This window comes from Pagrus major, chromosome 2, assembly GCF_040436345.1.
Source record: "Pagrus major chromosome 2, Pma_NU_1.0".
Taxonomy (NCBI): domain Eukaryota; kingdom Metazoa; phylum Chordata; class Actinopteri; order Spariformes; family Sparidae; genus Pagrus; species Pagrus major.
In genome coordinates, this window is record NC_133216.1 from 26,057,842 (window position 1) to 26,081,305 (window position 23,464).

The following is a 23,464-nucleotide window of genomic DNA, read 5'->3' on the forward strand; positions in this document are numbered from 1 at the left end:
TCTTTTTCATGTCGCCTACGCAATACTCAGCCACAAGGGAGGGGAATCGTGTCTAAAGATGCAAGAAATGACCTCTAAAGCAACAGAACGTCCATTCTCGTTATAGATGCTATAAACCTGATTAATTAGGTCATTATTTCCAAAGGAAATTTGAATGAATGTCTTTGAATTTGAAGAAAATTCACTCCGGGGTATTCATCTACTGTGTTTCTTTATTTGCATTGTGTTGTAAAGGAATCCTCTCCAGCTCTCAGTGTGTGGGCAGGCGTCTGCATAATGATGGTTCAAAATGTTCCCCATCACATTTTTAAGATCTCTTTCTTCAACACTTCCAACTGTGCTGATGATGACATGTGGAATCCGAGTGACTTTCAGACATTGCTGGTTTTGATTTTTGATCTGTTCCTTTTGTCCTCAAAAAGGGCTTTTTTTGAAGAGCTGCCTATCCGTCCCTCTGTGCAACAGACAGACAGTCAGCACTGAACAATCAAGACTGCCTATTCAGCCAGCCTTATAATTAGTCCTCCATGAATAGAGGCGAAACATGGAATCTCTACCTCTTTGGACAGTTTCACACACAAAACTGGCTTAATTGGGGCCAAACTCTGTTGCTGTGTGATCTAATAGGAGGACATAAAGAACCACAGCAGAGTGAGACATTCCCACTTTAAAGTAGAGTGGCTTGCCTTGATTCTCCGACTAGATACAGTAGCTAACAAGGAGACCTTCTGAAAACTGTGGAAACACTTTAAACAGCGTTTGATATGACACTTTCTCTCTGTTGTCCTTCACATTTAGTTTGTCCTATTTTAAATCACTCCAACGTGTATTTTCACAAATCAGTGAATCAGAGCCTCGGATGATGCAAAACTCTCCTGTGTAGAGCAATACTGTGCATGTGAGAATTTGATGAAAACCGGCGACATTTTATTATGCATTTAGCATTGGCACAGATAATAATCTGTATCATTACGTTCATAAACAAGAAGTGCAGTGTGTTTTCAGATAGAGCATTGTACTGATGGATGAATAGTGCTTGGGGAATACAGTACCAGAAACACATATTTCAGAAGTTAAGTTAATTCATAGGTTTGAGCAATTTGCTAAAAATATCTTTACAATGTGAACACAGCTGTCTTTTTGTATATTTATGTTTAGACAATAGTTATTTGCAGTCATTTACATGCAGTTACAGTGAACTGCTCAATCTGCCTCCCTAGTTTTCTTGCATTTACCCTGATCAGGGCCCTGCTGGCTCCTGATTCGCTGCTTCGATGTCATGTTTGTGTGACAGACAGGAAGTGTTGTGTGATGACGCTGTTCGTTTTATGGCAAATATAGAAACACTGTTCTAGAAGTTATCCGTCTCCATCCTGCTGTCTCTTTTCATAAAGAGTAGTCCAGGCACCGCCAACGAACCCACACGTTACATTGGCTAGCTTAGTTAGCTAAACTCTAGGTGCATGCTTCCTTCTGTGTAATGACACGGAAAGAAAATAGTTCCTACATGAAACTGGTCACAATGAGGTCTGTGGATTATCTCGAGTAACAGGGTCAGGATTTCTGGTAAAGAGACGCTGCTGTTGAGTTTTTCATTCATATTCAAGCGAAGGCAGACATCTCAGCAGCTGATATCTTCAAAACTCTCACCAAAATAATTCAGGTAATAGCACGAAAGGTCAGTGGAAAAGTATGCATTCATGATTTTTGGGTGAACTATCCCTTTAGCGGAGTTAACAGTGTGACAGTGCCTGTTGCAGTCAATGAAATCCCTGAAATGAAGTCATTCTGTGGAAATGTGTTGTCAACTTAGGTGACACATCACACGTTCTGATACCTTGTTAACCATGATTTACTCTCAAAGTTCAGTGGTGGTGTCAGGGTGTATATACTACTACAACTATACTACTGTACTATACACCTCCATCCTATTATAATCAAGTTTAACCTCTTTTGTTTAAACATTAAAGCCGGTGGCTTAAAGTACATTAGATGACAGACAGTCACTTACTGGAGGTTGGCAGCTGGCTAGGGGCGGCGGAGCACTACTTATATATTATTCATTTTAAAGTACAGTAGTTACAGTCCATCAGCTATACTGTCCTCCTCTTCCCACTGTGCTCAGCAGCAGTGTGTGCTATACCCTAGAGGAGCTCTGCCTTTTTCTCACGTCCCATCAGGACGACCTCTTTGTCGTCCTCAGACGGTCAAAGAGCCGAGCGCATGAGAAAGTGATGTGTCTGAGAGAGGCAACCTACACTAATGCCAGAGTTGTTTCTTTCGGAGACATTTTAGACATGGTTTGTGTAAACTGTGCTACTGCAGCTTGGGCCTGTTTTTAAATGCGCTCTTATTTGAATCATCTTTTCTTGCAGCAGTATTAGACTACTGTACACAAAGGCAAACATTTTATCCTTAGTTTTCATCACATATCCATTGCCTGGCTGTTGGCATCAAAGATGGTTTGTAGGTTCTTCCTACAAACGTTCACAGCCATGTTGAATGTTGATGGCGACCAGAAGTATGTGTTTGATACTTAAAATTTTCAGTGGGCTCTCCACTAGTTTTAAATGTTCTGAATTCTGTGAAGACCCCGTTGTGATGCGTGTGATGCAAGAATGTCGACAAGCATATTTTGCCAAAGTTTACTTCCAACCAATCAGATCCCCTTACATAAGAGTACACTTTTGCATAAGGGATGTCTTTATGTCAATAGATGTCTGAGCTCTTTGTTTGCTTGAAGTTTGGCTGACCCTGATTGAATCGTGAAATATTAATTGCATCAGTCTCAGACAGAAACAACAGAACCAGGGGCCGGTTGTATTGTGCATGCATGTGTGTGTGTGTGTGTCCTTGGATGCTGAAGCTTTTGTTTCAAACACAGTAGAGACATCTGCTGAAAGTGCAGAGATTGAGGGACAGTTTACGGTCATGAAAGTGCTGAACAGGCTTTAAATTAAGGAATCTATATTACAGGGAAAAAAACATACTGAAAGTTTTTTGCGTGTGCGTAAAGAGAAAACATACACAAACAAAAAGCAGCAAAGTAACTATTGCGTTTGATGGGAAATAAAAACAAAAACACATTAAACGGACAGCTCCACACAATCAGATTTTTACTTTCTTGTAAGGAAAAAACAAGTTTAAAATGGTAACAGTTGCATTTATCGGAAGCCCATACTGGCTGGGCACAGGATACACCCACACACACACACACACATACACACACACATATATATATATATATATATATATATATATATATATATATATATATATATATATATATATATATATATATATATTCATATATTCATATATATCCATTCCCATTAAATTACTTCTTGCCATGTCTTCTGCCTCTCTAATTTATGTCTTGAAAGAGCCAACATTGTGTGTGGTTATTTTCAAACAGTCTGTCAATTACAACCAAAGAGACAAACAAAAGCAATTTGCTGGCACCATCTTCAGTATGTAAAATAAAAACATAAAAAATAAAGTAGATTTTTACAGAACTGCAGCTTTGAAAAATACATTTGAATACCAAATTTCCATCTCGAGTGATGTACAACAGGGCCAGGATGAACAAAGCATCAGTCAGTGAAATTGTCTTTTAAACTAAAATACATCAAATTTTACACTGCAATTACTACAATGGCTGTGTAATCTCATCGGTATTAAGCAACCGCAGTTAGAGTCTGAAAGCAATAAAGTCATCAACTTGATTTTGCTAGACTAGACACTGTTCACATTAAAGCTTAATAACAAAAGTTAGAGACAGACTTCACAATTCAGAAAATCCGGTGCCAGGAACAATTTGCTTTCTGTACCAGCAAATTGGAATTTCAATGAAACAATAACTATGACTTTACAGTGCTGACTCTTCGGTTTTATGTGTGGGTGTTTGCATCCTCATCCCATGAACCGTGTCTGACTGGTAGCCCTTTTTATGCATACCCCCCAAGAAAATGGCTGAGTCCTACACTATTCCCCCAAAAATGGATGCAAACACCTCCAAACATCCTTAAAGTCAGCACTTAAACCTGAGAGTCATTCATCTTTTGTGCTGGAGTGAAGCCAGTGGGAAGCATATTGCTGTCCTTAAGGAACTACAGTGTATATGATATCATATCAGTAGTTAAATGCCTTCCTCTTGATGAGGGCTAAAGTGGTAAATAGGGTCAGCCATCACTGCTCAGTTCAGCCTACCCCTGACAGCACACTGGCTTCCTTCTGTACGAGCCAAGCATTTCCTGCCAGTAGTTTAAACCTGATACAAAAATGTGATCTAGCCAAACAAGAAAGGTATGCATCCTCTCTGTTTGGGGTGACTGAATCTGGCATCGTTACTTTGGGAATTTAAATCAACATACACTCACCTTATCAGCCTAAATTGCAAATTGTGAAAATGTTAAACAAAACCACAACCTCACTGTATCACGTTTACACAGTCACTGTTTATGCAAGCCGAATTAGCTCACAGTTAACTAAATCTAGCCTTCACAGTGAACTTGCATGAGTATCGGCAGGTCACAAGCACTCATGAATATATTTCTTGAGTTCTTCTCAAAATAATGTTTTTCGTCCCATCATTTTACTCGAAGCAGCTGAATTTGCAGGTGACATTGACTGAAATCATGGGTGCAGACCGGTTGGAAGTAAAGTTTTGGGCGGTCGAGAGTGAAAACCTGTAATCGGCAGCTGACAGGACACTGCTGTCCATGCCCTTTTGTCGGCCTCCTAACCAGAGCTAGAACAGCAGCAGATGGACCTGCAATGCTGCTCTGCACCACAAGGATCTGCACATGTCCGTGTGTGTCCCTATATGTGTGTGTGCGTTACTACCCCAGGACTCACCTCTGGCTTCTACCAGAACAGACGGCTCTGGGTCATTATGGCAGGTCCAGGACTGACGAGTAATGCAGTGATGGATTATGGTTGGTGCGAACGCCCATGCTTGTGTGTGTACGTATGTGCCTGTGTGAATCAGGTCACCTCCACTCCCTCCTGACCTTCCCCAGTTTCCTCTCTACCTCCTCTCTCCTTCTATTTATCTCCCCTTCCCTCCTTCTCAGCAGCGACTCTCTGCAAAGGTTATTATCACCGCGGGAGAAGTCACAACTCTTTTGCAATCAAGGATCTGCTGAACACTCGAGGCACACAGGAACATTTGTTTTGAATGAGTGTAAAACATTTAACACGTTTCCTTATCTAAGCACATGTGTGCCATGCTTTTTAGTAAATAATAGGAAAAAAAATGAATTAAAAAGATACTGCCAGAGAGAAAAGGACTGCACTGCACTGTCATTTACGTTTTTCAATTACAGTGTACCTGGCAAAACCATTGTGCTTTGTAATAATGTGTGGGAGCTTTCCTGGAGTCTGCTGTTATCTTTTCAGATGATTTTCCTGGCCTTCATTGACAAGCAGTGTTTACCAAAGCTGTGCGGGTCAATTTCTTTTTCACACCACCGATCTAAATCTGCTTTATTTCCAACTGTCACGGGTCACTGTGGTTAGGCTTATGAAATGAATTAAGGCTAATCTGAGAGCAGACCATAGCAAGGATGAAAATCAAATTACAGCATTACATATAATACATTTTAGCTGACATCCTTATTTTGGGTGATTAATTTGACAATATCAAAAAGGTCCTAGGTTGCAAGCAACATTTCTCGTGGAAATTGCTCTATACTTTGTCCAATCAATTTTCCATCTGTATTCTCCCGTTAAATAATATCCCAAAACCCACCCCCTCTTTTCACTATATGCAGACGACAACCACATTTACTTCCCCCCAGAGCCTCATGACTTCAACTCAGGTGTAGTTTCAGAAGTGAGATAGACAAAATGAACTCAGAGAAAATAAGTAATATGCTGATTTAATATGCTATGTTTTCTTATTATTTATATCAATTCATATCACCTAATAATAAATTATGATTACATTTATATAATGCATTAATCTAATAAACACCTAGAATTTCCTTGGTAGAAACCTGATACCAAAAGAAATGTTTGACAAAATGTTATGTCTAAAAAAGATCACTGTCTTCTGCTGCATTATATTAATATGATTGATGATCAGTTGTACAATATTATAAGGTGCCTTTAAATAAAAAGAGGTAAATGATTTGTTTAGCCATAAATGCAGAGGTGTTGGGTGATTTTCTAGTCCCTGAGTAGTGACTGCAGCCTTCCCCCCAAGCTGCATACAACTCCAACAACCTCCACTAAGGTTATGCATGTTGCCTGAGAGACAAAATCGAGGACACGAAATTCAGTCATCAGGCACTATTTAAAGGAGCATTTTAACATTTTTACCTGCTCATGAGTTCCCTCATTTGAATTTTGGTGGTTGGACCAAATAACTGTCTATAGGACAACAAACTCATGATGGCTGCAAACTTCTTCCAGCACATTGATATTAATCATATTATTTGGACCACAGCATTTCACCTCTCAAATGTCTGTCCATCTGTGCACATTGTACTCTTTGTGTACAATCTATTCTATAAACAGATAAATTAGGTCAGGTTAAGTCAAGTTTCATGCATTCTGTTCCTCAGTGCTGGAGAAAGTCACCATGTCTTCATATCCTTCTGCCTTGATTACTGCAGCTCTCTGCATTTTGGGCATGTCTCTGGCTTTTTAATCCCATCTCCAACTAGTTCACAATGCTGCAGAAAGTGTCTTAAAGAGATCAGAAAAGATGGACCAAATTATTTCTGGCCACTCGGCACTGGCTCTCTATTAGCTAGAGAATTTAATTCAAAATCCTGTGGTTTGTTAAATAAAAAAGTTACATGACAAAACTCATGTCCCCACACGACATTGGCAGAGACCTACTGTAAGATGCGTTTCTCTCATATACTGAGGTTTTTAAGAATCATTTTGTTTTTGTCTTTTTCGTTTTGTGTTTGTCTCCTGTCTTTTGTTCTGGTATTATGTGTGTTGCAAATACAGTGTTGGATTGTAAAAGTACTATATGAAAAACACTACGCTGTATAGAGCAATTTAAGGTAATGGGGGTAGCTCAAGTTAACAGCAAAGGGAGCAGACGTGCTTACATCAAATATGTTGAGGAACAATTTGTAAGAAATACTTATAAATGGGAGGACATCATGTGGTGAATTTATGTAATGTAGCGAGATAAGTGGGACACCGAGAGCTTTGGGGCCCTGTGTGTTGCGAGCACTGTTGTCCCTGCTCCAGCTGGAGCTAGTTTTAACCACTTTATATACAGTTAGGTGGTTTGGTCCAGTGGTTCTCAACCTCGGGGTTGATTTATGTGAGACAAAAGAAGAAAAAATCAAATTACTAGTAAATGAATCTGCATTTTTTTTTTCAGACTTCTCCAATTTGTGCTTTTATTGTGAATGATTGGATACAAACAACTAGGATCAAAACAAACACATTAGGACAAACTTTGCACTGTGTTTCATAGATTTGTCATAGTTTCGCATTTTGTATTTTTATTTATTGCAAAATGCAAGTATCTCAAGATTGTATCTCAGCACAGTACTTAAGTAAACGTACCTACTCTTCACCAGGCAGTGAGAGGCAGATTTGCTGTTTTTCATCATTCCTGGTTAAGTGCAGTCAGGCAGATGGGATGATAATCATGGGTTTGCAGGTAAGGACTGAGCAGAGAGCTGAGTGGTGTCTTGGTTGAATGGGCCACCTTGAAACCGCATTTTGTGAGAAACAATGAGAGTTGAGAAAGCAGACATAAGAATGCATCATAGGAAGTGTTGTTTTTGTCATTTATATTTATGAAAAACAGCAGTAATGCATGCATGGCAAAAATCAGGCACCAGGGCCAGACGGGCCAACTGGAACAGTGGGCGGTTGACTGGTGGGCTGGTCAGCATTGATATGAAAAATAAAAAGACAAACTTTGTGCTGTCTTGTGTTTCTGCTGCACCCTGGTTGGCTGGCTTCTTATTAGGTGTGTGTGAATGTGTGTGTATGTGCATGTGGGGTCATGAATTTGTCACACACCATCTGTCTTGTGCCCTCGACACTTTTTTCTCCAGTACATTCTGCTCTTCACATTGTGTGAGTGTTGAGCTGACAGTGTTTTGTATAAATTTGTGAAAATGTGAACCTAACAAGTGAGCAGTGTGCTGCCTTCAAGGCTCTGGTTGACAAAGCAGATGTTGGTGTTGAGCACTAATCCACATCCAAAAATGTCACTATGTTTGTGTTAAAAAAAATGTATTCTGTGTTATTGAGGCTTTTTTTCATCTAATTGGTTCAGATTCAGGAATTTATTTCAATTTGTCTAAGGAATTAAGTCTGGCTTTCACCACCTACTCATAAATCCATTACAAAGTCAATGTGTAATGGCTGCAAAATGAAAAATTAATACATTATTACATTTTGGCAAAATCATAGTTGTTTGAAAAAACAGAGTACAGGAAAGGAAATATGAGAAGTGTATCCCTCTGCAGGAGTGGCATTAAGGCTTTCTTACTTTCTTACTTTCCACCACAAGAATCCAGTATAACCAACGTGAATTTAAGTCGGCCACAGCAGCCGATCTTTGTGTAGACCTTTGAACTCTCACCTTGCAAGGTAGCTGGAAACATGAGATCATGTGACCGCACAAATCCATCTTGCCAGGCTTCAAGCTATGGGATTGTGGCCTAAGTCACAGTTTTTGTTTTGTGTTTTTTTTTATAATGTCATATCATTTGATTTATTGACTTGGATAACCTTTTACCTTGGTTTGTGCAGATTTAAGGCTTATGAAGCATTTCAACATACTCCAACAAATGGCAACTCAACAGGCAAAAACACCAATGTAAGCAATGGTGGACGTGTCATTTTGGTTTGAATGACAAACGTTTAACTATTAGACTCATTGTTAATAAATCAAAATAACACAAACATAGACGACCTTGGCTGCCAGTCAAACATTCAATCATTCAATCTGAAAAACAAACTGAAACGTCGCAAAACATTTGATCAGGATGTTCATAAAGAATACGACTGAAGCTTGTGAGCTCCACTGGCATGACGAAAAATGCTGACAGTCAAAAACATAATTGACTGATAAGGAGCCTTGAAATTCCTCAATTCATACATCAGACAGACTCTAAATTTCTGTCATGTTTCCACACTGTTTTCGTTCCCTTTTAATTACATTATCTCATTCTCATTTTCTTCTGCCAAATTTCTGGACTCTTATATATTAATTGTGCAAATGTGATTGGCCGGCACAGCGCATTGCTGGATGCACTGTGTTACAAAAAAAGCCAGGTTCAACTTTATGCGCCTAATGACGCTGTGTTTGCTCTGTTTTTGTTTTTGCCAGAGCCCTCACAGTGGTCTCACTGAAATGAATGAGGGGAATGCTTTTTTTTGACGCACTGCTGTTGTCTGACTGAACACAGCCAAAGGATGATGTAGTAAGTAGTCTTCTGTGAGATAATTACCCTAATGACGCCTGAGGCCTCAATATAAACAGACCGGGGAGTACTGTTTCATCTCCCCGGTTTATAAAGCTGTGTTATAGCTTATATATGGAGGTGGTGAGGATCCCTTGGGTGCTGTATTGTGCAGCCTGTGGCTTGTCATTCCTCTGCTGTGCACATTTACCCTGTAATTCACCAGAGAGAGAGAGAGGGATTAATTTCTGTCGGGGAGGTTTAGAGATCAGATTGTAGTTTGGCCTGTATTATTAGATATGAAATAAGGCTATTATCCCAAGAAATGAAGCTGCAGCTTCCCTTTAACACCTAATAAGCAATGAGTCATTCAAGCTGTTGCGCTGGCTTGTTATTGACTTTTGTGCCTCTTGGCATTTCTTTCTCCCTTAATTATTTACTCTGCCCCTCAGCCACCCTCCGTTGCCTCTATTTCTGACCGCGCAGATAACATGTGTTTATGATGATGAAGAGGATGGTGGACACAGAAGGGGAAGAGATGAAGATGACCATGATGAAAAGATGAAAAGAAATATGACTCAGGGAGAGGGATAAAATGCAGGGATGAGGAAGATAAGGACGCGAGGGAGAAATAAGAAGAGAAATCTGCAACAACCGACTGCAATTACTGCGCCTTCTTGTCCGTGGCCCCCCTAATTAGGAGAACAGAGGGAGAATGCAGATGAGAGGGGAGGGCTCGGAGATAGGCCTGTGGCTCTGCAGTCCTCAGAGAGAATCTCATCCAGGGAATTGCTCTGTTCATACAAAACATTGAGGGGGTCTACATTATTCATCTCCGGGAGAGAGACGCACAGAGGCAGGGAGAGAACAAGGATCGGATAAAACTCGAGTGGGGGTGGAGAGATAAGATGTGGAGGCACACCGGACAGTGTGGGAAAAGAACAATTTAGATGTGGGTGTGTATGTGTGTGGTTGTCTGTGTTTTCCTCCTAGGGGTCATTTTACGTTTTTCTTTTTTTTTTTTTTTGGTTAAGCATATTGAGAAGCTCTTGTTTGTGCTTCTAGCAGTTTTACCCACACATTCAAGGGTTAAATCCTTTCTCAGCATGGACTCTCAGCCTTTCCAACTACTAATCACATGCAGGTTTATAAAAATATGGCTGGTAGCCTTGTAGCTTCTGATGGTGCCGCTGCACCGTAACCCCTCGGCAAAAATAACAGTACTTGACGTAGATGCTTGCTTTGTTTCCTTCCACGAGGCGTTGAATCTTTAGAGGCTGTTAAAAAAGGGTCATGTGTTTTTTTTCTGTATCTGCCCACAGACATCATTATCAGTGAGTGGCTGCAGTGTGCAGGCTAAATGGAGACAGCGATCAGACATTGAAGTCTGGCATGTATTTGAGCTGCTTGTTAGATGTTCCTTCTACCTTTAAAGGGTCTGCTAAGCTATAAAAATCATATCAGTTGTGTTTTCAAGGAGGAACCTCTGGCTACTGCGGGATCGATACATTCATCCATCTCAGCAGGGGGTTCCTGCAGGAGGAAAATACAATTTACAGCGATCTGCACTGCGAATTAGCCCACACTGACTTCCAAGGGAGTGTTTGAGGGTTTACAAGCTTCCCAGGAACATCTGAGTGGAGCACAAGGGCCCTAGTTTCTTTGGATTAATTGCAGTTTTTGTATCACACATCAGACTGTATTTAATTTGGACTTGAAGTAAATAAACCTGGATGGTAGCATCTGTTGGGAATGCATTCAAATTTTTATGCAAATGGAAAAGAAAAGTACTTGACCGCTTGCTTGACAGCGAGGGGTTGTACAATCTACTCTTAATCAAGGATTGGAGATAAACATGTTTATCATCTGAAACTGCAGCGGTCAGAAGTGTAATTCTGTTTTGGTTGTTAAATCAAGTTTCGTGATGCACAGAGGTGTGAGCAAGAGAGTGGTTTTGCGTTAGGTCTTGTTTTTCTGACTGTGTTTCACCGCAAACATGAATAAAAGTGGAGAAAAACTTTAAAATCCAAGGCCATAAACTTTAAGTACTCGAATTTCAAATGAAGTTCACCTCTGTTAACTTATTCCAAGTTGGAGGAACTCATACTTTCACATCGTCACAACACAAACTATTCACTTCTGTTAATCACAAAGTTAAAGTAACTTTAGCATCCTCCTTACGAAACACTTGTTAATTTCATTTTCTAATTGAATTTCAGTTTCAATTATGTGTCATTTGCCACAAGGATTCACAAAGCTATTACCTTGTGATCAAAATCCCTTCTGAACCAGGAACTGTGAGAAAACAGTGAGTACTCAAAGTGCAATGGGAGACAGATGAGACATTTCAGAAATCTTATTCTCTTGGCAAAACAAAAACACTATAGCCTACGGTCATGTATGTATGTATATATGTGTGTGTGTGTGTGTGTATAAAAATATCTAAATATGTATGGTGAGGCGTAAGTGGGTGCTGGAGAATACATACTTATATATATATGTATGTATGTGTGTGTGTGTGTGTGTGTATGTACATGTATGTATGTATGTATGTATGTATGTATGTATGTATGTATGTATGCATTCATTCAAGTTATGATTAAATAGGAAGCTTATGCTGAATTATTAGCTAAAGGATTATAAGGGATTATATAAATTCACAGTTCGTCCCACTCCTTTTTGGACGTATAATTAGAATTGCCTGTTTTCTTATGAAATGTTCTGTTGATGTTCTTTTTGTTTTTGATCTTTGAAAAAAAAAAAATGTTTACAGTAAAGATTTCAATCAATCATCAATCAATCAATAACCAATGGTGCTCACACGTGAAAGCCGATACAAAAATCAGCTAACAGAAAACATTTACCGGGTTTGCAAAAAGTATATATGCTAGGAAACAGGTTAATATAATAATTAAAGAAGGAAAATAGTGGCTGGTCCTTCCCTCTCGCAGAAACTTTCTCCACTTCTGTGGGTGAGGAAGACAGAGAGCACTCTGGATAGCTGCTCCCAGCAGCAGGATCAGCACCTTGGAGAGCACCAGAGCACACAGCCCTCACAGGAACAGTGATGCCTTTTATGGGCACCACAATACAGTACACACTGCTGATGCAGTGACTGTGGGCACTGGTTTAAGTGGATCCACCTTTATGTTCTATTGTTTGCTTCATTTTGTCCAGAGAGAGGAGCATGTTCCTCACCTGAGACACATGAAGAAAAAGACATAGAGGATGATCTGTTGTGTCAAAAAGCACAAATACAATTCAGGCTAGAGAGCATATGTCTAACTGAGTACTGGAATGTCTGACCAAGGACGAACCGTTCATTTTTGCTGTACATTGGTATTTGAATTGCACACTGATGTCCACATAACATTGAGGCGTAGAAGCAGACTGCACCTGAAAGATTTTCCCCCAGCAAGACATTTTCTTTTCTCCAGTCCTCCTACATATATTATCTAATGTTCACTGTGGAGGAATCTGAAAAATTTGTATTACGATAAAAACACATTTAAAGGAGTCAACTTTGGTGAAGCTCTTCTTGCTGAGTGATTCCTAGGTTTGGTATGTTTGTTGTTTTCTAATTACAGTATTTTTCTTAATTGTCAACATCAGCTGCTGATCATCCCTGTCCAAAAAGCACTCATCTCAGTGGGATAGCTGCCCAAGTGATCTGCAGTTTATTCCAGTATCACTGTTAGCAACTAACTAAAAATATCTAAAATTGTCCCTTTAAGTTTACAGAGTGTAATTAAAATGAATAAATCCATGCATGAAGGAGGCAATTTCACATCATTGCTTTTAATTTACGTAGACACTCCTCAGAGTCATTTTGTGTGTGCATACTCTGAAAGTCTTAATTAGTCATCCATCACTTCTTGAAATGCATCCCGTAATTTTACAGATGAGAGAAACAACAACTTCAGTGCAGAGTGGTTACGTGATGCTTTGCATGGGCTTTGTCTCCCATCCAATAGTACAGTTGCTTTGTGTTCACAAGGACGAGCTCCTTCGATCTGTCAGTACATCCTTACATGTGTGCAAGGAATTCATCCTGTTACCCCTTAGGTTTTCACCTTGAACATTACAGCTGCAGCCAACCAATCCTCCTCACCACGGTCTCTCAGTGCCCCAACTCTGTAATAGAACTGAATAGCAAGAGGAGGGATGACCCTCAGGGGCAAACTCAAAGCAATTCTTTTGCAAGAAGATTGAGGAGATGTTGTGTGGGTGGAGGGGATTAGAGGCTGTGTGCTATCATCTGCAGTACAGGAGATGGATACTGTATAGGTGCTGAAAGCTGAGGTCAGATCTTGTCAATTTACAGACATGGTGTGCCTCACAGTAGGACTGGCTCTCCTAAACACCGGGCGCTGGGGCATTTGCATTGCAAATTGAGCCGTGGTGGATTCAGTTGTGAGTGCAGAGGGGCGATAAACAATCAGAGGTTGAGATAGATAGTAGATAAAAATACCTCCCACATCAAAGCACAATGCTGTTTTACTGCTACTCCTTAATTCACTCTCCTTGTTATTCATACTTTCTATAAGTGTTATCTTATAGCATGTGTCTATATGGAATGTGACCTCATGCTATTTAGGGATATTTGTTGACCCTTGCTTTTATACGACCTAGATTCAAAAAAGTGGGGAAAATTGTTTAAACAAATAACGAATGCAGTCATCTGCAAACAAACCGGAAATGGTTTTACGAAGTGTTCCCGAGCCCATCTAATAATCTCCTTTTATACAATCATGTTTTTCGCAAAGTAGGGAACCTCTCCCCATCCTTGTTTGTGAACAACTGAGCCTTTCGAGGAGGCCCCTTCCATGCCCAGTCATGATACTATCACCTGTTACCAATGAACATGTTTGCCTGTGGAGTGTTGATGAGCATTACGCAACTGTCCCAATCTTCTGTTGACCCTGTCCCAACAATGCTGCTGGCATCAAATTCAGAATAACCACATATTTACAAAATTATAAAGTTGATGAGGTAAAACATCAATTATATAGTCTGCCCTGTTTTCAATTGAGTATATGTCAAAAGCAATTATTAGCAAGAATTATCCAATTATGTTTTACACCGCCTTACACTCTTTTGCTTGTATTTCAACTTTGAAATAAATTAACCAAGTCAGGAGCCATTGTGAATGAGCAGTGATAAAAGATAAACAACAACAACAAAAAAAAAGCATTATAGTGCTTAAAGGAACAGTTCACCAACAAATGAAAATGTTGTCATTGTCTACTCACACCCATGTTGATGGGAAGTCTGGTGAAATTTCGTAGTCAACGAAACATTTCTGGTGATTCACAATAAAACAGCATCACAGCATTCTTCTAAACAGCTGAAGCAGATGGGGACTTGTTGTAAAATATTAAAAAACAAACATATGATGGCTCCATACAGCTCATCTGGTGAAATCCAAATCTCCAGAAGCCTTGCATTGTAGCTGCTAATCTTAAAGCATTAGTGCACACCACATCTGTAGTGGGTGCACAAACTAAGACATTATTTTTTTTTTACTAGTTGAGTGACTGAATTGTCATGTTTGGGTGAACTGTTCCTTTAATATACCTCAGGACAATGAGTTTGGAATGTCATGTGCAATTACACCTTGGGCAGGTCATTTGTGGGCTCTACTCATATTATTAAGTGGCCAGACCGTCTCAAAAACACCAGAAAAAAAAAAAAAGAAATCCCAGCCTCATAAGAAAGAAATGTAAAACTCCCATGATCGTTCTGTAAATGTTTGTGGTTTTACCTCAGTAAATCCAAGTCAGTGGTTTGTGAGGCAGCATGAAATATTTTAAGTGCGGCTCGGGACCGTAACAGCTTTTGGCAAGAGCACACATTGATGGAAAGTTTGTGGAAAACCAAATAGAAAACAGAAAACATACTCCTGTTTGTGAGATAAACACCAGGCGCACACTCACACACAAACAAATACTTATCTGACAGAACATACAAACAAACAGGAAAATAAGCATTTAGATAAGATCATATTACACAGGACAGGCATAGAAGTTGGTCTATAGATCTGGGGAACACAGCATCCATTGGGGAATGAAAGAACTCTTCAACAGCCAGCTCTGTTAAGTTCACATACAAACCAGCATACAGGTCTGCACAAAGGGAACATCAGAGCTGCAGTTCAATTAGACATCTGCTCATACACACAGCCACTCGCAGCCCGGCGTCAACTTTGTCAAGGTTACACGTTTATGCAAAGGAGCCCTAAAAGGAGTGCCTGTTTAATGCCTAATGTGTCTTTTGAAGTGTGTTGTGCATGTGTTCTCTCATGCAAGTATGTGTTGGCAGCCTCCGCAGGTAGGCTTATAAACAGGCTTCTTTGGGAATGCAGAACACATTACTGTGATGTTAATCAAAAGAAGGGGGAAGACTTAAAAAAAACTTGTACCGTAGGTACATTTGTCACTTTCATCTATTGCCACAACAAGCTATTATACATGCAGTATGCTGCCGACGTGTTGAATTAATTTTGGTCATTCACTTACCAGCTGGCAGCTGGCATGCTTTTACCAAGAAAAAAAGTTGGCATTTGAATTAAATGGATAGAAACCAAAATTCATTGAAGTGTAGTAGTACAATGTTGTTTTCCCTCTAAACTTAGAACTACCACTGTAGCAAGATGTCCACAATGTACAAAGCTTTGTGCCAAAGTTTTGCCTTATGTAATGTTTCTGCTGACAGAGGGAAAGACGGATGAGAGCAAGGCTTCAGGCCAAGGTGCGTTATGTTACGTGTGTGTGTGTGTGTAAGTGCATAAGTGTGTGTGTTGGTGGTGATACAGCATACTGCTGAGTACGTTGCTGGGTATCCTTTTTCCTGCGTATCATGCATTTTGCTGCCAGGACTCAGGTTTTGATAGGAACGCCAGGGCAAATTATGCATGCAATCCTTTTTTATAAAGAGAAGAAAACTTGTTCTCGTTTTATCTCTTGTGTCAGTGTTTTCGTCCCGTACACACACATGCTGAGGCAGTTACCGTAAGTGCGTGTCTGTGTGTGGGCATGCTACTCTAGTTTGACACAAAGCATATTTGGCTCTGAAAACCCGCAATGAGGGATCCAAGGGTCGAGCCTGGCTCATTGATCTTCTCAGCTCACGGCAGAGCTGAGTTCCATTTGTTTTCATGCAGAGGTTAGATAGTGCACAATGGAGGTGGATGAAGAATCAGAATCTGATTATAGAGGCCCCCTTATGTTGGAACTTTTCCACTGCTTATGTTATATAGGCCAGTATTGATCTAGGCCCCAAAGATGGAGAATACATCTCAAATTAAATTCACCTATAAGGAGTTTATTCACATTTATTATCGATTTCGAGACACAAATACACAAATATTCAGTGAGAAATGACTGAAACATATTGGCTCATTATTCTGACCTCATTGGAAGGTGGAAAAACTGCAGAGAAACACACCAGCAAAAATTTGGAACCTTTGGGTCTCCGGGGGACTGCTGGTCCATTGGCTAACGGAGCTGAAAATATCAGTCGGCCAAAATTACCTCTCAATATATACCCACAGAGGACTTCATTGATTACTCCACATGTTATTACATGTTGTCAGAGTGGAAGCAGCCAGTGGCCATGAACTCACCAACATGAGGCCAACATTTCTGCTGTTGTTGTGGCTGGGCGGCTGGAAGTTTGTGCTCCACTTTCCTTATGCTGCTATGAGGGTTGCTGTTGACCTTTACACTAGCAAAAATGCCTGAAATCAGAGCCTGCATGTTCGCACAGGCAGAATGCTGGCTTTGCTGCCAAAATGAAGTAAAACATTTGGCTCTGATGCAGCAGCATGCATATTCTGCTCAGCCAGATTTCTACAGCGTAGTCACATTGCTAAGTAAAAAACACAACTGCCTGCAGGTCAGTTGTATCCTATGACTGTGAGGTTTTGTTGTTTGTGTATGCAAGATTTCACTCATTCTCCTCCTCCACTTTGTCTTGTCCTGTACTTGGAGAATTATTATATGAACAGACTTTGGGTTCACTGCGAGTGTGGTATTTGACAGCCCATGTGAAATACTGCGTTTGATACATTTACTGTCAGCCTCATTCTGCGATGAATTCTGATGCTGCTTCTTTGCGCAAGGTCAAGAAAAAATGAAACCTAACACTTTGGTTTTACTTGAACACCAATGCCGAAGAATCACAATAAATTATTTTTATGTGTCTAAAACTTACAAAGTGTTTTTGATAGCAAGTAGCAAGTTCCTGCTTCCTCCCAACGGCACAGAAGGCCACATATCACATTATGCACATATCCATATCTTCTTTGCACAAAATTTTTTTTGCTTTTAGTAGGCATATGTGATATAAAGCTTTGTGTTAACAAGCAATAAAAAATGCAGCCTCTCAATCTGGCCTGACCTTAAGTAATTTGCCATTGTCAACCCTGACGTGCAGAGGATGATAATAATAAGAAGAAATTGTAATAGCTTGGATTTATATAGCGCCTTTTGTGAGACCCAAGGACACTTTACACAGCAGGATCAATGCTACACAAACAGACAAACAAACAAATAGAAACAAGTAACAAGGATTAGTGTCTGCTGGGGAAGCAAAGTTGTGAGAGGTTGTAGGCTGTAGTGAACAGATGGTGTTTGAGGAGTTGGTACTGTAAGTGTAGGCACAATGGACCAGGCATCGTGAGATACAACACCAAATTATCATTGTCATTGTCAGTACGAATGTGGCCACACTGTGAACGTGCTACGTCAAAATCGTGGCAACAGAGGCTGAGATATCCTCACTTTTGGTTCAGAGGATGTGATACAACTGTTTTGCACAGGCTGAGTAACATGAACCATGATAAGTGAACAGATTTCAATGCGTAAAATAGGCGGCATGCCCCTTTAAATGTGCAACAGTCCACCAAGAGAACCTTGACATGAGCAAACCTCATAGTTACAAATCAGAGTAAATGAGCTACAGTCAGTGTCTTGGATGACAGCAGTGTTACTGAGTGAGAGACAGCAAGTGATGAAATCAAGGCAGCGACGATGTGTCCAGGTAATACTGATGGAATCCAGGCCATCGTACGGTGTTGTAGAATAATGCGCAGCCATTGCTTCTCTAACAATGCATGGTTATATTTACCAAGACCCCCAAAGGTCAGTTTACTCTCTACAGTAAGCCCTCCTGATGTCATTCTGCTACAGCACATTATTGTTGATTGTAAAGGGCTGACGAGAAGCAGCGTGACTTGAAATACACAATAGCAAATTATGTATGTAGAACAATGGATATAAAATGTGCTTCAAAAGCTGGCTGAAGCATACTCGAATTAGACAATGGAGCAAACTATTGTAACCAGCTGTTAGGCTCTATTCTCATACTGTAGTCACATGCATGCAGAGAAGAAAACTGCAGAAAACTAGACTGTCTTCACCATTACTTATATTCATCCGCTATACAAATGTACTGAAGTGTTTTGGACCAGTTCATCTAGATTTTACGCTCAATATCAAATCATATTCTGATGGTAATGATAGTGGGCTAATGTAGTCCCCATTTCAAATAAAGGGTGAATCAGAAAATTGCTAAATCTATGAGGCTCTGAGGCTCCGACAGAGCAGGTGCTATTTGATTTTCATGCCACCGACTAAAGCCTTGATTCTCCGGTGTCTATTTAAATATTTGCAAATGTTGAATGGGCTAACATTAAATGAGCAGGTCAGTTCAGGTTTGGGAGAGGATATTTCGTCTTTACATCAGAGTCATACATCTACATTTCTTTCTGCTGCTCTCAGTACCACCTCTTTGATCGGCGAGGCCGAGCAGAGTCGCTCTGCCACAGTCATTATGACTAATGAGACGGGGTAGAAAGCCAGGGCACCTCATAATGTGTATTAATAAAATCACTCTATAGGGACTGCCATTTGATGCCGACCTTGTGTCAAGAGCTACTCAGGCAGAGTCATTGTTTTGCTAAGAAATATCGGAGACATTTGCATGTTTGAATCCAGCCTCCAAGGAAGCGTCATTTAGGATGCAGTGTGATCGCTCTGTCGCCAAGTGTGAAGACGCAGAGACGTGATTTCTAGTTACATTACATTAGTCTCTGTTAAAATCACTTCATGGGGTGTTCCTCTCACCTTACTGAGTTGAACTAGTTGAATAATAGATTGTGTCTGATTTCCCCTCAAAGAAGTTAATTCCCTTCATACTGTCACAGACTGTCACACTTGTCATAGAAATAAACAGCTATTGTGTATCTCTCCTCATATTATCATTTATTAACACTATTATTGTCAGTATAAATCATGCACACTGTACATAATGCATACATACATGTGTACATGCTTATAATGTGCATAATCCATCCACCCCAGGTTCACATATTAATCCTGGATTTATTCTTTATTTCTTTGCACTACTTGTTCTGTCACAAAACACAGAGCAGAGCAGACTTGTATAGAGACCAGTCGGTTGGGGATTTCACTATACTGTATATACACCTACTTTCTTTGCACACTACTGTACAGTACTGCCCTTGACCACCCATCAGTCTTTATCCGATACCATTCTTTAACTTCTTTGTTCAGATCCTCGTTGCTAGCTGTCTGGAAAGTAGAGCAATGTAAAACTGGAATCAAATTCCTTGTTTCTGCACACGACTGTCCAATAAATCTGATTCTGGTCTCGATTATTGTCCTAAAAGATCTTTTGCTCTTCCGCACAGCACTGCAGTGATAAAGTAAAGTAAAATAGAATAATATTAAATAAAATAAAATACTGAGGTAGAAGAGAAAAGGTAAGAGGAGCATAAGGTGCGAGAGGATAAGGTGCAGCGGGGGTTGAATGAGTCTGTTGCTGAAGCTGCTCTTAAGCTTGTCCAGAGTTTTGTGGAGGGGGTAAGAGGCATTGTCCATGATTGCCAGAAGTTTTTTCCAGCATCCTGTCCTCCGCCAAATAAAGTCTTTATGTGTATTTTAAACAACAAATATTCATAATGCAGCTGTCATCACACCTGAATTATAAAGACAAAAAGGCCCCAGGAAGGATACCTGGGGCCACAGTCGTACATGTTACGACTGTGTCACCTTCTATCTACTCGGCTGTCAACTTTCTCCAAGTCAAAGGCAATGAGATGATTTTATTGCTAACAGCCATCCCTTAAGTGTTCACTGAATGGATCGCATATTTCTACACACCGACATGTGTTGTTGTATTTAATGACAGGTCATTATGTACAGATAATATTGTGCACACAGAATGTATGGCCAGTCCTGCTGTCTAAGCCACGTCACCACCCAACTAAGAGCATCCCACTAGCATGATAATAACCCCTCTGTCTCCCACCACTCACTTGTGTGTGGGTGTGTTCTCCAGTGTGGGTTAGAGCAAAGGATCACTGGCCTCTTGTAAAGAATGGTTAACACTGCGATTTCCTCGGCCTCCCCTCCTCCATATCTCTGCCAGACGAGGAAGATTTCTACTTATTGCACGGTCTGTCAGAACACTGACAGACTTCTGAGAATTTATAAGTATAAATATAGCTAAAAGCCACGTAGGAGCCATTCCTGTATATATCTGTATGCAAAGGAGTGCCTCTTCTCTGCTCTTCAGAGCCCAGTGGTCCCGTTTTAAGTGGTCTTAATGCTTTTTCATAAACTGCACAATCTCCAAGATAGCTAAAACCTCCAGAAGCTTTTCAGGAAATGGTAACAGGCACTGGTTATTAAGGGCCAAGCGGGGAGCAGCTCTGCAAGCATCCCTCGTTGAAAACATTTTAGCGCTCCTTAACTAATGCACTGACATAAGCACCTCAAAACACTCCTCGACATCAATTTACCTCGCTGTGATTCCTTCTCAGCCGCGCGTAGGCTTCATCTGCACTTCCATTTCCCTCTAATCTAGCGGTAAAGCCTACGTGTGACAGTAGGCTACGGCTGCCGGAGGGGAGGCTGTAAAACTGGGGTTTGAGTCTGATCTGGTTCTTAAAATCTGCTGATGCTGGAAATAAGGCTTAACCACACCGCCTCACACTGGTTCAGTCAGGCTGCTGGTGATCAGAACAGGATTACTCCACGCTGTATGTGCACCAGAACAATTGCACGATGCTTAGAGCTAAGGGGGAGTCATCGTGCATGTTTATGCATTGTTGAGTATCCCTATCAAAATCCTGGACTTTTATCCATGAGCAGAGTTTGAGTACTAAAGGCTTATGCTTATGATTATAAATCATTTACCAAATAAACACAGAGAGAAAACAAAAAAATGTGCCGTGCAATGACTGACAATGAGTCACATTAGTATTAATGTATTTTCTGTATCAAATCAAATGCTAAATGCACTGCATGAATTGTTACTCTGCAGTTCATTAAGCACATCGTGGAATGAGCATTAGATCATGGCCTATTAAGCTGGCGCTTGATTGGCAAGTGGTGAAATTAGAAGCTCATTCTGCATTCACAGTTCTGTTGAATTGTACGGCGCACACCTTCAAAACCTGTGTCCTTGCTCAGGTTTAAAAAGTGGATGTAATTACCTGCCGAGCTGCAGCCTCATGGCAGTCATGGCAGTCTAGACACGCTGTGATTATGTCTGGTTAAGCTATTCACTGCTGGGCTCTGCCCTGTTCATGGTCAACAGAAGCTTTTTGGATTCTTTTTGTTTTCCTCACCCTCATTTTTTAGGACTTAATTTTGCTCTAAAATGGAAGAATGGTCAGAAAAAGTCTAATAGAATATTTCAGGTAGGTGATTCCATAAAATCGAGTTCAAAGTCCTTGAAAGTGTTTGAATTGATGTGATATGACGTGAAGACAGAAACAAATGTATAGCTTCAAGAGTTATTTTTATAAAAGCTCTGACTGCTTGGCTACCAGACAGCACATTGAAGTCATGTAATTTCCCACACTTCATCAAAATTAACTTCAGAAAGTCTTATCCACCGGAGGGCTCATGGTCCAATGCAACTCTTCCTGGCATGAAAATGCTTGGGAGCCTCTGCTCCAGATAACTGCGTACCTGTGAGCATACAGTCTGTTTGAAGACTAATGAAAGCAGGATACAGAATAGTGATCCCCACTGAGAATGTGTGTTTCTGCTTGACTTCAGCTCCAGGGAGGTAAGAGCACATTGTTGCAGATTACCACCTGTGGTCCTGGTCAGGACAGGCTGATTTCAGCATTATTATTCCCCCTGGCGACTTCTTTTTGTCTCGACATCCTTTTTTTAAATTTTTTTATTTTTTTTTACTTAGTTTTATTTTATTTATTTATTTTTACTTCTTTCGCCCCGATCCCATTGTCCTTATTCAGTTGTGTCTCACTGAAAGGGACCTCAGGTGGTGCTGTTGTCCTGACAACCAATAAGGGGAGCATCACAGCCAGACGGCTGGATAATCTGAGAGAGAGGGAGAGAGAGAGAGAGAGAGAGAGAGAGAGAGAGATAGAGAGAGAGAGAGAGAGAGAGAGATGTGGAGGAGGAGGGTGATTTTCCCAGACTCTGAACAGTAGCCTGCCTCTCTCCATCGCCGCTGCTGGCTGTGCCGTCCCTTTACGCAGGGAGCATTACGCATCAGTGGACTATAGAGCGAGGAAACCCGTATCAGCCGCACCATCCGGGCTGCTTTGGACTTAAAAGCATCCCGCGTTTTCCGAGAAGTCTGGACAACTATACTCCTCTTCCTGTCCGCTTTTTTTTTTTTTTTTAACTCCTTGGATTTATAGCTGCCGAAAAGCGCGCCCCTGTGCTTCAAAAAGATGCAAGTCGGACGCAAATCGTGTTGGAGGCAACTGCAGGCTTCCTTTTTCAGACTGCTGTGTCTTATCCCCACAGGATTCCCCGTCCGGAGTGTGGATATGCAGCGGGCCACCGACAACATCACCATCCGCCAGGGCGACACAGCGATCATAAGGTAAGAGAGTCATGATCCAACTTTCCTCTCTCCCTCTCCGGCAGCATTCTCCCCGCGAGCATGCGGCTGCACGCCTTAGATCGCGGGCACCAAAGATGATCAGTTTTCACGACTGTTGTGGAAGATCTTTTTCTTGGTCATCCCTGATGATCCCCCCCCCGTACTTCTGTACT

At 40.7% G+C, this 23,464-nt stretch overlaps 1 protein-coding gene across 1 annotated transcript in view; it reads left to right on the plus strand.

Moving 5' to 3' along the window:
* The window catches only part of lsamp (limbic system associated membrane protein), a 488,839-nt gene that overhangs the window by 267,020 nt on the left and 198,355 nt on the right, over nucleotides 1–23,464 (plus strand). Inside the window, exon 2 of the mRNA XM_073487369.1 lies at nucleotides 23,213–23,291. Coding sequence (XP_073343470.1) covers nucleotides 23,213–23,291 — 79 coding nt within the window. The remainder of the gene's footprint in view (nucleotides 1–23,212; nucleotides 23,292–23,464) is intronic.